A 14,655-nucleotide genomic window follows, 5' to 3' on the forward strand; every position below is an offset into this window, starting at 1 on the left:
GCCAGTTTTTGTGCATGGACTAAGGAAGAACAAAGATAAAAAGTTTGTTCCCATAGAAAATAATCCAAATAATAGATGCTAAGTGAGAAACTTACTTTCATGTTACATATTTTTAAATGGTATTAAAGTTGTATTTGGAACTCTGTGTTATTTGAGGCGGGGGGAACCAGAATATTTCAAACTCTGAAATGTGACAAACATGAGGCAATTGAAGAGACAAGATGATGCAATAGCTATCTTCTATTTCATTCTTAGAAGTGAGGAAGGTCACCCTTCCTAGTGAAGCATCCTTAACAAGATGCTTTCAGCCTTTCTGAAAGTAAACAAGATCCCAATGATCTTCTCAGTTCTATCTAGCTGAGCTGAAATCCAAAGAAAATAAAAAAGACTCTGGCTAAATCTGTGAATAGAGTTTCTCTTTGGTTACCACCAGCCTAAAATTTCCTCATGATATTAAAAACCTTTCTCAATATGACTATGAAGTTTCAGTTTCTTCCTTTTAATTTTCAGTACTTTCTTTTCATTAGTAAATGCTTCTTGCTTAGTTCAGGTCCAAACACAATGATAAAGTAGGCTGAAATAAAGGAAAACCAAACACTGCAGAACAAAGACATGTTGTGGGTGATGAATTTGGCTGTGTTGAAACTATCAGGTAATTTCCTGGCTAGAAAAGCTGATAAGAAGTCAACAATGGCCAAGAAGTCCATGAAGCAAGCCCAAAACACAATAAAATGTGGTCCCAAATCTTTCTTTGCATTCCACTACATTTTCCTGAGACATTGAGTAGTTATAAAAATGTGGGAATGATGGGAATGTGATCAGCTATGAGGCACACATGGTGACTTGAAAAGAGAGCAGCAAAATGCAATGGACCTCACTTCCTCATTCATTTTGTCATTTTAGGCTTGGTAGTCAACAATCTAGAATCCCAAAGATGTTTTTTCATGAGGCAACTGGACTTTCTTGCTTTTCTTTGAAGATGTTTCACTTCTCACCCAAGAAGCTTCTTCAGCTTTTAGTGCATAGCTAAATGTCTATGGAGATTCTCAGTCATCCAGGTCATTGTTATCCCAAAGATGCTTTGAAGATGTTTCACTTCTCATCTAAGAAGCTTCTTCAGCTTCTTGCCTCATGAAAAAAACATCTTTGGGATAACTATGACATGGATGACTGAGAATCTCCATAGATGACAATCTAGAGCCAAAAAGGTTGGGCAATATATCACCATAGAGAAGTTAATGTATTATGCAAAGAAAGAGAATGTGTCTATGTACAAATGAAGCAGAAGCATATTGGAGCATTATGAAAATAACAAATTTCTAGGGGTGTCAATCATTTTGAAGAACCTACAGTTTTGAAATGGACTATTGATCAGCAATATATATTGTAATGATTTCATTTGGAAAGAGATGTAGATTGGCAATAAACAGGAATTATATCTATTGCATGTACAGTAAATAATGATTATCACAGCTATACCATGATGGTAGTTATAGCCATAATCTGGCATATCTAGAAGATAGATTGTGAAAAATGGAATGTGAGATTCTTTTCAAAATCATGGCTTGAAGCCTTCCTTGAGGGAGAAAATGCTGAGGACTCCTCAGAACATTTTTACGAGCTTCGATATTTCAACATTATAATCCACCTAGTCACCCATGTGTAAAGTTAATAAAATTGTGTACAATACAGACATATGCTTTCCAAAGAATTAAGTACTGAATTCTCAGAGGTGGAGGTTGAAACTACAAGAAAGAATAAATAAAATAGTGCTCTCTTTTCTACATGACCACACTTCACTGCAAATTTTAGAGTTTTGTTCAATATCCAAAGACCTGGATTATTGGAAATAGACTCTTAAGCATCCTGACTTCAAGATGCTTACAAGTTTGTTTCATTAATACAGCTCTTTGGATATTGGTAAGCAGCTTTACTACAGGCAAAAATACAATCATATCACAAAGTTGATTTTCCCATTGTGATGCACAAATGCCAAAGTCGTTATATAAGTGCACGCCTTAAAATTGGAATAATAAATTAATTCCTCTGATACTTCTGAGTTAATGCAGACTTAGACAATGTCTTGATGCCTTCCAGAGATACAATATCTATAGTGGCATTAGAATTCTATCAAACCTTGAAAATACCTTATCTCCATTACTTACAATATTGAAAATCGATATAAACATGTTTAGAACAGTCACGTTACAATGAATACTCAATTTTCAACCATAATTGGGACTGGAACTTCCATTCCTAAATGAGAAAGTTGTTACGTAAGTCACTCCCAATTGTATTGCCATTTTTGCCATGGTCTTAACTGAATACCCCAGTTGATAAGTGAAGCATAAAGCTGTTAAATGGTTGTCAGAAACCACTTGGAAAGGTCAGAAATGGTGATTATGTGATGCTGGAATGCGGTAACAATTGTAAATGTGAGGATCACTTGTAAGTCACCTTTTTTAGCACTAACATATCCTTGGATGGTTGTTAAACAAATGATTCTAAGTCAAGGATTACTTGTATTCTGCACAATAATACATAGAATAAGGCTGATCACATTGTAATAAAAGTACTTGGATTTGTCCTAATGTGGTACAATGTGCTATGATGATAAGGTGATGGACTTAGAGTTGTTTGACCTCATCCCATTCTAAGAGAACCTGCATTAGTTACTGAGAATAATTTTTCAGCATTTAAAATTTATTTCTTCATGAGCAAATGCTTGCTGTTCAGTTCAGGTCTGAACAGGATGATAAAACACTTGGGGGCAAAGATACAACCCAGTAAACCAGCACTGGAAGATAAGATGGAGAAGATCTCCACAGCCACCATATATTTTCCTTTGGTACTCAGGTAGCTTGGAACAAAGGACAACCAAACACTGCAGAAGACAAACATGCTGAAGGTGATGAATTTGGCTTCATTGAAACTGTCAGGTAATTTCCTAGCTAGAAAAGCTGCAGAGAAGCTGACAATGGCCAAGAAGCCCATAAAGGCCAAGACACAGTAAAACATGGTCACCGATCCTTCATTGCATTCTAGTACAATTTCTTGAGACACTGAATGCTTATCAGAATCTGGGTGTGGTGGAAATGTCATCAGCCATGATGCACAAATGATGACTTGAACAAGAGAGCAGGAAAGTACAATGGAGTTCACCATTCTTTTCCCCACCCATCTCCTCATTTTGGACCCAGGCTTGCTAGCCATGAATGCTAGGACAACCACTATGGTTTTGGCCAACAAACAGGAAACTGCCACTGAGAAGATAATGCCAAAAGCTGGTTGTCGAAGAAGACACACAAATTTATTTGGTCTCCCAATAAATAACAAGACACAAAGGAAAGAGAGTAGAAGGGAGATGAGGATAATGTAGGTGAGGTTCCTGTTGTTGGCTTTGACAATGGGAGTGTCCCTGTATTGAATGAAGATCCTGAGCACATAAGATGTGATGAAAGCAAAAGAAAGAGCACAAACAGTCAAACTTATTCCCAGAGTGTCTTCATATGATAAGAAAGTTATGACTTTTGGAATGCAGGAATTTTTGTTGTGATTTGGGTATTGATCTTCCAGACATGGAGAACAGTCAGCTGTATCTAAAAACAATCATCAAAGAACAATTTATAATCCATTAAACTAATCATCATATATCCTCTATTGACAGAACATGGCCATGAGGTACTTAGTCTGAAACATGAAAATAAAAATGAGGCCAAACAAACAAATTAATTAATAGAAAACAATTAGATTATGCCTACAAAATATCTGCTGAGATATGGGAAGTAATCTATCAGTCTGCCAATATTGTTTGCATCATCTGTGTGGAATAGATACAACCATGCCATCTTATCCCATCATCTCAAATTGTGTGATTCTACTATAAATGCATATCTATTGGCCAGGAATGGATGAACAGGGTTTTAGTTTTAGAAAGCTTTGATGGAAATCCCTTATAAGGAAGCTCTTTATTTTGACTGACTGATTGAGTATATGCCATCAAGCAGTTTTCAAATCATAATAACCACCTAGGTAGATTTTCTCCTTGATGATCTATCTTTAATCTTATCTTTCAAGTCTCCCAATTGTACACTCATTGCCATGAGTGCAACCTTATTCATGGTATGCTGTCATTTCACATGACAACCCATGTGGTATAGTGGTTAAAAGTCCTGAATTACTAGTAGTGTAGAGAGTAAGGAAGATGACTTTAAGAAAAATATGCAAAACATCATAAGGGATTGATTTTTTTTTAAAAAAAAAATCCAGAATGATGAAATAACATTTGGAAGTAACTCAGGCAGAAACCTCCTTAATTTATTGGGATATAAAAAGAGGGAAGAGTTGTAGCACAACCAGAATTTCAAAATTCTCCTATTATAAGCAATCATAATAAAGTAGTTTTAGTCTTCTTGTGAAGCCGATTCAGTGTACCTATCAGCCCTACCTTAGACCTGAAAACCATCTCCATGCCTTGGGCCTGTTACTTTCTCTCAGACCTAGGAGGAAAATTAAGGCAACTTCTTGGATGTTGCTAAGGAGAAAATATTTATGGATCAGTCCAAGTAGTCGTCTGATGTCAAGTTTTTTGTGGGTTGGGCATTGACCTTGAACATGAGAAAAATTATCTATGCCTAAACTAACCATTGAAATCTATTTATTATCTGTGACACTAACCAGTAAATGCCCTCATTCACAGAACATGACCATGAGGCACTCAGGCTGAAATGTGAAAATGAAAATGAGATGAAAGAAACAAATAAATTAATATGAAGGTAGTTTGATTCTGCCCCAAACAAATTCTGCTGGAAATAACATTGGAAATACTCTCCCAATATCCATGGCATCAATGGGAGGAATAAAAAAAAGTTACTCTAACTTAGCTCTTTAACCAAATTATATGCAACCATACACAGAGTTTTGTATGTGTACAATTGGTACAGGATTTATAATATTGAAAAACTCTGATTTTGAAATATTTTGGTCAGGGATGATTAAAAAAGACTATAATACTAGAAAGTTCTGATCCAGACACTTTACTGTGAAGGTCAGATACATGTTTATTCACTTAATATTATAGGGAACTTTGATTTGATTGCCAGTTTGCTTAAAGACAGATTGCCTAAAAGTGAGGAAAATGTGAATTCCAGTCCTCCCTTTTGAGATGAAAAATAGTTGGGTGACCTTGGGTCATTCACTGCCTCTCAGCCCCAGAAAGAAGGCAGATATTGCCAAAACTATATGCATCTGTCCATGTAGTTAGCAAGAATAAAGATTGATTAAAATCTTTGTTCTTAGGAATTTATTCCATGCTGGTCAGGGAAGAATTCAGCTCCTGAGATTTCAACAGGCAACTCAAAGCTCAAAGCTCTGGTGGCAGAGTGGTAAGGATGCAATATTGCAGGCTAACTCTGCTCACTGCCAGGAGTTTGATTCCTTTGTTTTTGACTGGCTCTAGGTTGACTCAGCCTTCTATTCTTCTGCAGTCAGTAAAATGAGGACCCAGATTGTTGGGTCAATGTGCTGAATCTGTAAATCATTTAGAAAGTGCTGTAAAACACTATGAAGTGGTATATAAGTGCTATTGCCATTGCTGTCTGTTTTATGTCCCGTTATTTCTTTGGATGTACTTCATAGTGACTTTCTGCATCTCCCCTGTGCTTATATCTGAAGTGTATCTTTATCAACTCATGCACTTTTTTATTATGAATAATTTCACAAGTGAAAGGATTGCATATCTGCCTAGACAACTCCTCAGAAGCTGATTCACTCCCATTATTTTTTTTCCTTTGAAAAGAATCCTCTGTACATGATATCTCTTACCCTTTTTAGCTGAAATCTTCCCTTCTGGACATGGAAGGCAATCATAACAACAAAATGGTTTCCCTTCTTTCTTGGTCTTCCTATAGCCTCGTTGGCAATGATCATTACACAAAGAAATGGGGTGTGCCTATTCCCACAAAAATAAGAATAATATATTAGCATTCAGATGGATAGAAGGATAGATTGATTTGAGATTTACTTTATGCTAGAAAATCAACAATTTAAGATGGGTGAATGACAAATGCTGACAAGACTTATTGTTTAATAATCAAAGAGTTGCCAAATGGCTATTAGAACCTACAATATTCTTGGAGGAAAATGTGCATGATAAATATTTTGATCAAATGCTAAATATTTGCAGCTTTTGTCTTGAAGAAATATCTCTCAATGTAGTTAACAATTAATGAAATATACCATGCAAACCCTCTGCAAAAAGCTATTGCCCCCAAAAAGTCAAGATTCCTAGGATTGTGCATGGCAATATTAAAAATTCAGTGTCATTTATGGTATAAAGTACATAGTATAAAGATCACATAGAGAGGACATGTTACAGGTTCCATCTGGAAGGGGCCTACATTTGATGGTTCTCAGGAGGCAGACATTCTCTTCCATGGTACTAGCCTTATGCAATATTCTGTTCCCTCCCCTATTGTCAGGGAAATGTGGTTGCTAGACTTCTCTATCCATTGTGGTTTGTATGCTTTAATTTTTATTTTTATTTTTTAAAAATACTAATATTTGTCTATCGTTTTATAATAATAATTTTATAACAGCTGATTTTATATTGTAAACGTAAAGTCCAACTATAGGGGCCAGTGCTTATTTGCATTTCTTAGCTGAGGGAGTCAGCTTTGTCTGAAAACAATTCCCATCATCGTGTGGCCAGCTTGGCTATAAGCCAAAGGAGCATGGAATGCTGTTAACTTCCCACTAAAGTCATACCTATTTATCTACTTTCTCGAACCCAGGCTATCAGATCTCTAGCTGACAAGCTCAGCATTTTTAACCGCTGAGCCATCAACCCCCTTTTTATATTGTAGTTTTGTCTAATTGTGCTATACCACCCAGAATAAGTTCTGATGAGATGGGCAGCTATACAAAACGAATTAATTAATTAATTAATTAATTAATTAATTAATTATAAATACGATGTTTCGGATAAGTGAAAAACCTACAATAGAATTTAATATCCATCAACCCATGTGCTATAGACAACAATATCTGGCCATCACAGTTAGGGCAATATGAGAGCTATAGCTGCAGCCTAACACTATTGGAAGGCAGCAGAGCATAGGGGGGGGAAAAAGACATAAGATCTTTATACTTTACTCCAAAATCATGGCTAAAATGTCTTTATATGATTTGCAGATTACAGTTCAGATCAGGAATTTTGTATTTAATTAAAAACATATGGTGTGTGATGATACTTAGAAATGCATTACACATGCACGCATTCACAAAAGCAGGCTTGCTTTAGAGTTGACTGATTGATCAATTAATTGATCAATAACTGAAATGTTTCAGCAACAATCCAATCTAATAGAACAAAGTAAGAGTTATTCTAGTAAATAAACCTGAAACAATCAGTAGCGAATCTTTCATGCAGAATTAGTTAAACATAAGAATGGATGGCACATATATGTACTGTATATATGTATATATCTGTCCAAATATTGACCACAATTTTTATATCAATCTCAATTCATCCAAATTTGACACTTGTCCAAGCAATTTCAGTAAAGTTGGTCTGCTAATAAAAAAATCCTGTTGTATTCTTCAAGAGACAATTACTGAATCAGAGTTCTAAAAGTGATACAAGGGGAATGATAACAACCCTCATAAATCTGTCTCTTAATCCATCCAAGCATAGATTTAGGCAGTTCTGAAAAGGAATGTTAGTAAGCCTTTATTGCCAAAACATGGATAGTAAAATATCAAGTGTTGTAAGGATGAATGCTCTCTTCTATGGAGTGGAAAAAATGCCATGGGAATCATTGGGGATAAAGAGCTACTGAGCAACAAATATTTGTTTAGAATAGAACTTTGCTTATGTTCTACCAAAATTCAAATCAATAATTTGCTGCTTACTCTCTAGAGTTAGTTTCAAGTCTGAGAACTTTTGAGCATTGTGTGAGAGATCACAGAAAGTCATATCCAAGACTGTGTGTTTCTTATAAGAGGAAACAAATGCACCAGGAAGTTGAGTGTGACCCAATGACTAAGCTAAGAAATAACTTTTATTGAAGTCTAGGGATTTTGATTTGTTTTGTTTTAAATTTGCTAAAATGATTTAGGGCAGATAACCAAGTCTCTTACCTGATTAAAGCTTTCTGGCCATGTAATGAACTCCAGATGGATATTGAAGATTTTGTCTGGAGGAGCAAAGGGATCTATTCTTCCCACTTTTACCTTAGAAAATGACCTGTTTGGAAAAGTGTTCCAATTTATAATATCAAATCCTCCAATAAATTCTCGATATCTATCAAAAGAGATCTTTTCACCCACATTATTGTTGAAGGAGACACTACTCAGAAAAGGGCAAAGCTAAATTGGAGACAGAAATATAAAGAAAAGGTAAATTTAATGCATTTCCAGTAAATCTCAATTTAATATGTAAGAACTTAAAAGGTTCCTATTTGAAGACTAGTTGCTTAAACAGTAACTAGACAACAATTCACATTTTAGCTGGAATTAGTTGTGGTTCTTCAGACATGAGAGGATGAGAACATGCAGTTTTTCATGGGCGAAATTGAATCTTCTGATGGCTCTTTCAATGAGACTTTTTCTTCATGGATACTTTTTAGTCCTTGCTCAGGACATCTGTGTGCTTCTGGACATTCTACCTAGAAAGAATTAATAGTTTGATAGTCCTTTTTTTTTTGCTCAGAAATTTTAAAAGTGTGCTTGTAAGGAATGTGTTGTGAATCATTGATTGGAGGAATCTTGGGAAACCATCCATAGCAATCTATCACTGGCTGTGCTATTCAAACTAATCAAATGAGAAGATTGCACTATAATTGTTCATGTTATTTGTAAGGACACTTATTGCCCAGAGTATATTGGACTTTCTGTTTCCCAGCTGATGGCATATCTTTTCCATCTTGAATTGTTCTTCAGTCCTTGTTCCAGGTATTATGTGTCTATTCTCCAGATGCATGGTTTGTTTATGAAGTGTGTTGTTTTATGCATATGTGGAGAATTACAAAAAGCATTTGGCAAATAACTTGATTGGCATGTCTAATTGAATATACCAGGGTGGAGACTCTGAAATAAACAGTATTCGGTGCTGAAGAAGAACGCAGAGAAATCTCTCAATCCCGATGTGTCTCCTAATGTCCACTGGTGGGTTTTATATAGTGTTTATCTCATATTACAACATGTTTAAAGTCACAGGGTCACAACGTTCTTGGATATACTCTTTGTATTTATGAGCATATTTAGGCTTGTTTGTATGGGTATGCATATAATTATTCATTGTGTCTTTTAGGGTTGTATTGAGAATATTGAGTGACTTTTGCAGATTGAATTTAAAGAAAAAAAAACCAAGTAGAGTTTGTTATGGATAATTTTTCAAAACTTAAGTCAAAAGTTACAAATACTATAAATTGTTCTGATGTTTTCTGCTGTAGACTTACCTGCCATGATTGTAGATCCTGAAATTTCTGCTTCTCCACATTCACCCAATTTCTTTGCTTGTATTTAGAAGAATGCATTGATTGCAGAGCATGTGCCATGACATAGACAGCATTGTACACATTGTAACTATGGCCACTCATGTTAAGTTCAAAAGCAGAAGTAGGGAGAGTCTCCAATTTCTCTTTTCCAGTACAGATGTTCTCAGGCCTTTTAATTCTTTTTTTAGCATTGGAAAATGAGCAATCAAACAGCTGCTCCCAAAAGTCTCTGATAAAGCCATCATGTGGTTCTTTTGTTGGATTTCTGCTCTGAAGAAATTCCTGGAATCCAAACACTTCCTTTGAATGAGAGGAGAGAGATAAAGCACCATGGATGAAACATATATCCCAGTTTCTGTTAAAGGATACTGATGCAAAATCCATTTGTGCTGGCATAACCCAGATTTTTTCTCTCAGTCCTAAATCTTCTACTTCTGAAAAACGGAGAAGTGTTCTTAAAATTAACATGGTCCGAAGTTCACCAAAAACAATTATCACATTGGTCGTGCTTTTCATGAGAACTTCATATAATTCAAGTCCTTTATCCATCACTTCCATAAAATCACTGTAAAAAGCTACGTTTGGGAACCATTCCATAAAATCAAAGCAGACTCCATGCTGAGAAAACTTGGGGACTACATCCTGTACAAACTTTTCTCCTGCTTCGTCTTTCACGGAAAGAAGCCCAATCCATGTCCACCTGAAATATAATAGCAACAGAAGGATTCCTTGGTGTTGTAAGGCCTCATTGGGGAACATCTGCTGTAAAAATACATCTTGGGTTTCTTTATTCATTACTGGAGCAGAGCCATATGTGAGCTAGATAATTTTGTAAAAGAAACCAAAAGAAAAGAAAAGTTGTGTTAGTGTCTTCTTCTCTTGGTTTGAATAAAAGTATACTTTCCAAATTTTATTGCTGTTTTCTAAACATCAAGCCAGCTCAAACCCAGGCTTCAATTCAGAACTTGTGTGAATGTGGTACAGTGCACAAATTTTGGCAGGAGGCTTTAACATCCCATGTGAGCCAAATAAGGGTGACCAAGACAGCAATCAACTGGACAATTAGTACCTAGATGTTTGACATATGTTCTAAGTTGGTTTTACGTTAGAGGAACATTCTTGATATTTTCCACTAGCATTTTCCACTACTGTTCTCTTCAATATTCTCAGACTCTGTTCTGTTAAGAAATCTTCAGATTTGGAGACTAATACCTGCAACATGAAATGGAAGAACAACTAACTAATATAATATAAGTGTCAGGTCCATCAACAGGTCCTACCTGTTGGAGAGGGAGGGAGGCTGGCATTTTTGGGATGCTATTGTGTCAGGTGCATACTTGGGAAATAGGAAATGGGATTGTTCTTGGAGATGGGGCAGACTCCCTCCTAGCCAGTTGCAGCATGGTTCCAAGGCTGCTCTACCCTGAGAGTGACCTGTTATCTGCCTAGCACCTCAGCATTCTCAAAACATCTTCTCAGCATCACATTGGCTACTGGTGGACTGGTCAGGAGGATTGGGATTGGGGAAAATGATGGAATTGCTTTGTGCTTTGTGCGGGACCTTCAGATTCTGCCCGACTTTACTGTAATCACTTTCACTCAGTAAAAGTTCTTTTGATTCAACTCAATGGATTCAAGAGTTTTGCTTTCCTGAGGGACTAGCTGGGGCAGGTCCTTACATTAAGATTCTAGAGGACTCCCAAATGAGGTCATTATATCAAACATGCAAAGTATGGAATAATGGAGCTAACCATCTTTTTATGGTCCTCTAAGAAGCTAAGGGTAACGGTTTGGAGAACCTTTTTGTAAAATATGTGTAGGAAGATTAAGGATGAAAAATGACCACTTCTGGATTGCAAATGACTACGGTTATTTCATTCCAAAGAACCCCTTAACTATCTTTCCAAAAGGGGGGTTCTTTGTCATACCTAGGCAGACACAGATATTGAGTCAGAATGTGTACTTTACCTGTGATTTATATTAATAAAAATAACATGTAGTATCCATTTCTCTAAATGAATGACAACCTTTAATTTTTAAAAAGAAACTGATGCTTTGTAATACATATTTTTTCCTTCAAACAGATACTTTGCAGATACTGCCTTGATCGCTTTCCACAGGAGCTATAAGAGCCTGGAAAAACATGCAGCTGTTTTAATGATTCGTAAAGAGAGACTTTTGTCCATTTTATTATACATTTTGAACCATTTCTTTTAAAGGGTTTATTGAATCCCTAAAGTCTAATCTCATATTGAAATATTACCCTTGGAATTTAAATTAACCTTTTCCTATGTATCAAACACAGTGCTTCTAAAAAGTTGCAACTAGTTATAATGGGAACTGAGAGAAATTTATATGATCCTGGAATACCTGTGGAATTTTGTAGATCGACAGAATGTTCAACATGTAGAGACAGATGTCAGGTCCTCCAATTACTGCAATAGGAATGTTTCCCAAATCACACTTGTAGTTTGGGATGAATGTGCTTTGCATGGAAAGAAGTCTCATTGAAGCAAGGAAGGTCCAGCTTGGACTAAAATTACTATTATAGATGTTGAATCCAAGAGTGACATTGGCCAAGATCTGGAGATTTTCACTGATCTGCTTCACAGCAAAAACCAGAGCCAGAACGTATTGGTAACTCTGAAATACAACCCTATTGTGAAAATCAAATTCTTTATTAAAGACTGCAACACCTATTATGTTTCAGTTCTACATCACATTACTTCATAAAGTGTATTACAATATATAATTCTGCTTATCACTGAAAAGTAAAATGGAAAAATAAACTTGGAAATCATGACATTATTATTATTTGGAAATTATTTAGGATACAGCTGGGTTCATGTTCCACAAATAAACCTCAAGCAATGATTTCCAATCAACAGAAGTGCTTGAGGTACTTTGAACTCAGTGCAAAATTGACTTCTGGCTATGGATCTTTAGATTTCAGTGAGAACCAGGCCCAATTAACTAAACACTGAGCTATATAAAGCTATTTCAGAAAGTTTTGCTTAGGAACAACACCTAAGAATTGTTAGAAATAGATCTTGCCCTTATTCATTCATGGATTATTGTGGCATTAGCATAACTGTTAGAATGTTGAGCTTTGGGATAAAGTCATACTTGAACAATCATAGAAATTGAATAACAAAATAGAGAATGATGAGTATAAACTATCCCTCTTATGAAGATGAGGATACAGTATATGTGAATACAATGTATTCTATCAGTTCAAACTAAATTGCCCTTCGTGTCATGTGAATTAATGATGGTGTAGAAATCTTATGTGGGAAGAAATGAACAACTTACATCACTTCATCCTGAAGTTCACTGGAAGGGTGACGATCAAAAAGAATTGGACTGGAAAAAGTATAGACTTGAGAAATAATGCTGGCAATGGTCATATCTCCAGGCTGAGAGTACTTGTGAAGAATAGGAAGAGGATCAATAACATTGCAATTAATATCAGGAACCTTGTGCACTGCTTGAGGCATTGTTACTACTAACACCACCAATAAAACAACTATAGTTAATATCTCAATAATAAATTAATATGTTTGTCTGCTTGCCTCCTCTCATTCACCAGAAAATTGAATTGCAGTTTTACAAGACATTGCCTAAAATCCTAGAAATTTACTGTGAAATGCAGAGAATCCAGTTATATGGATAAATAATTAAGGAACAAATCCTTGATTCAGAATGTGAGCATGTCTGATACAATATCCTCCTAATGTCATTCTTCTCTATCAGGGCAGGTTTTCATTGTCCATTTATCAATGATCAACTGACAAATAACTTGGATTGCCATTGGGAATGGTAATCAAATTTTACAACATGGGTTTGTAGGTCTTGTGGGATTTGGAACAAGTGCATAAATAATCATAGTTAATTTTATAATTATAGAGGAGATAACAAATGTCTAACTTTTTCAACTTTGCAGCTAATAAAATATTCAATACAATACTCATGAAACCTTCTCAGATCAAGAAGCAATGATGCACATCAACCTAATGTAAAAATAATTTCGTTTTTTAAAAAACGTTGAACATGAATATCAAGAGAACCATTTGAGACAACTTCATAATTTATATAACAAACCTTGAGAACTTTTAAATTCTACCATGTAAAAGAAAAAAATAGGTGTTACTAAATCAACTAAAATATCTTTATTTAATCCTATTAATATATAGTTAGTCATTGACTTGCAATCACAATTAGAATTATAACTTCTGTCCCTAAGAGAAGTGGATATTAAAGTGGATATTAAAGTGGATATTAAAACTGCCCAGTTTTAATACCTTTTAATACCTATTTCACTTTTATTTTATTTATCAAACTTAGAAACCACCCATATCTCTCACAGAGGGAGATGTGTTTCTACCATTTTGCCATGGTAGTTAAATGAATTATATGGTCATTAACAAATCCAGCTTTTCAGCCAACTGGGAAGGTCACAAATGCTGATTGCCTGACAGGAAACTGCAATTGTTGTAAATATATGATAGTTGCAAAGTGTCAAAAAATTTAAGCATGTGAATATGTGGACACTGCAATGGTCATAAATGTGAGGACCAGTCATAAGGTACTTTTTTCAAGGGCATCATAACATTGAAAAGTCATTAAACAAAAGACTTTTTGTAAATCAAGGACTACCTGTAACAGATCATCTTGGAAAAATGTTAAAAATAAAACTAACATATAAATGGAAATATTTTTTTAGGAACAAAGATAACATATCCTTTAACAAATCTTAGTTAAATTTAAATTATTTTTGTTTAATTATACCATTTGTATAGTCACATAATTGCATAAACATATCATTCTAACAAAAACCTTTAAGTGGAAAATCCTTTATTTATTGGAAGATGGACCACTAGTGTTGAAGATGAATTCATTTTTAAAAGCCCATTATATCTAAAATATATTAAACCATTGGTCCATCACATGCAGGCTTTAATGTACACATATCCATCAGAAGATCTTACATTATCTCAAAACCACTGACTGGTTTCAGAACCACTGAACTATATCTTTCAAAGATCCTGGAGCACTGGGAAACTACCAGAGGACTGGAAAAGAGCTGATGTACAGTAGTTTCCATCTTCAAAAAAGGGAAAAAAATGGATCAAGGAAACTACAGATCTATCAGCCTGAC

The 14,655-nt window shown here is 35.2% G+C and overlaps 1 protein-coding gene across 1 annotated transcript; it reads right to left on the reverse strand.

Annotated features, from left to right (window-relative positions):
• Positions 1 to 2,703: 2,703 nt before the first annotated feature.
• Positions 2,704 to 12,994, reverse strand: LOC107289512 (vomeronasal type-2 receptor 26-like). The gene is made up of 5 exons (XM_029284553.1): positions 12,810 to 12,994; positions 11,868 to 12,153; positions 9,459 to 10,316; positions 5,824 to 5,950; positions 2,704 to 3,599 (listed from the first exon to the last, which is right to left on the reverse strand). Exons 1-5 carry the CDS (start codon positions 12,992 to 12,994, stop codon positions 2,704 to 2,706), a joined length of 2,352 nt encoding a protein of 783 aa, XP_029140386.1.
• Between the last annotated feature and the right edge of the window lie 1,661 nt (positions 12,995 to 14,655).

The sequence above is a fragment of the Protobothrops mucrosquamatus genome, unplaced genomic scaffold, assembly GCF_001527695.2.
Source record: "Protobothrops mucrosquamatus isolate PMUCROS unplaced genomic scaffold, P.Mucros_1.0 scaffold711, whole genome shotgun sequence".
Taxonomy (NCBI): domain Eukaryota; kingdom Metazoa; phylum Chordata; class Lepidosauria; order Squamata; family Viperidae; genus Protobothrops; species Protobothrops mucrosquamatus.

Excerpts from the sequence above, each read along its gene's own strand:
- LOC107289512 (XM_029284553.1), bottom strand. The coding sequence starts at position 12,994 with ATGCCTCAAGCAGTGCACAAGGTTCCTGATATTAATTGCAATGTTATT. Across the intron at positions 12,154-12,809 it reads GAACTTCAGGATGAAGTGAT|GGTTGTATTTCAGAGTTACC; the intron begins GTAAGTTGTTCA and ends TTTTCACAATAG. Across the intron at positions 3,600-5,823 it reads GAAGATTTCAGCTAAAAAGG|ATACAGCTGACTGTTCTCCA; the intron begins GTAAGAGATATC and ends GATTGTTTTTAG.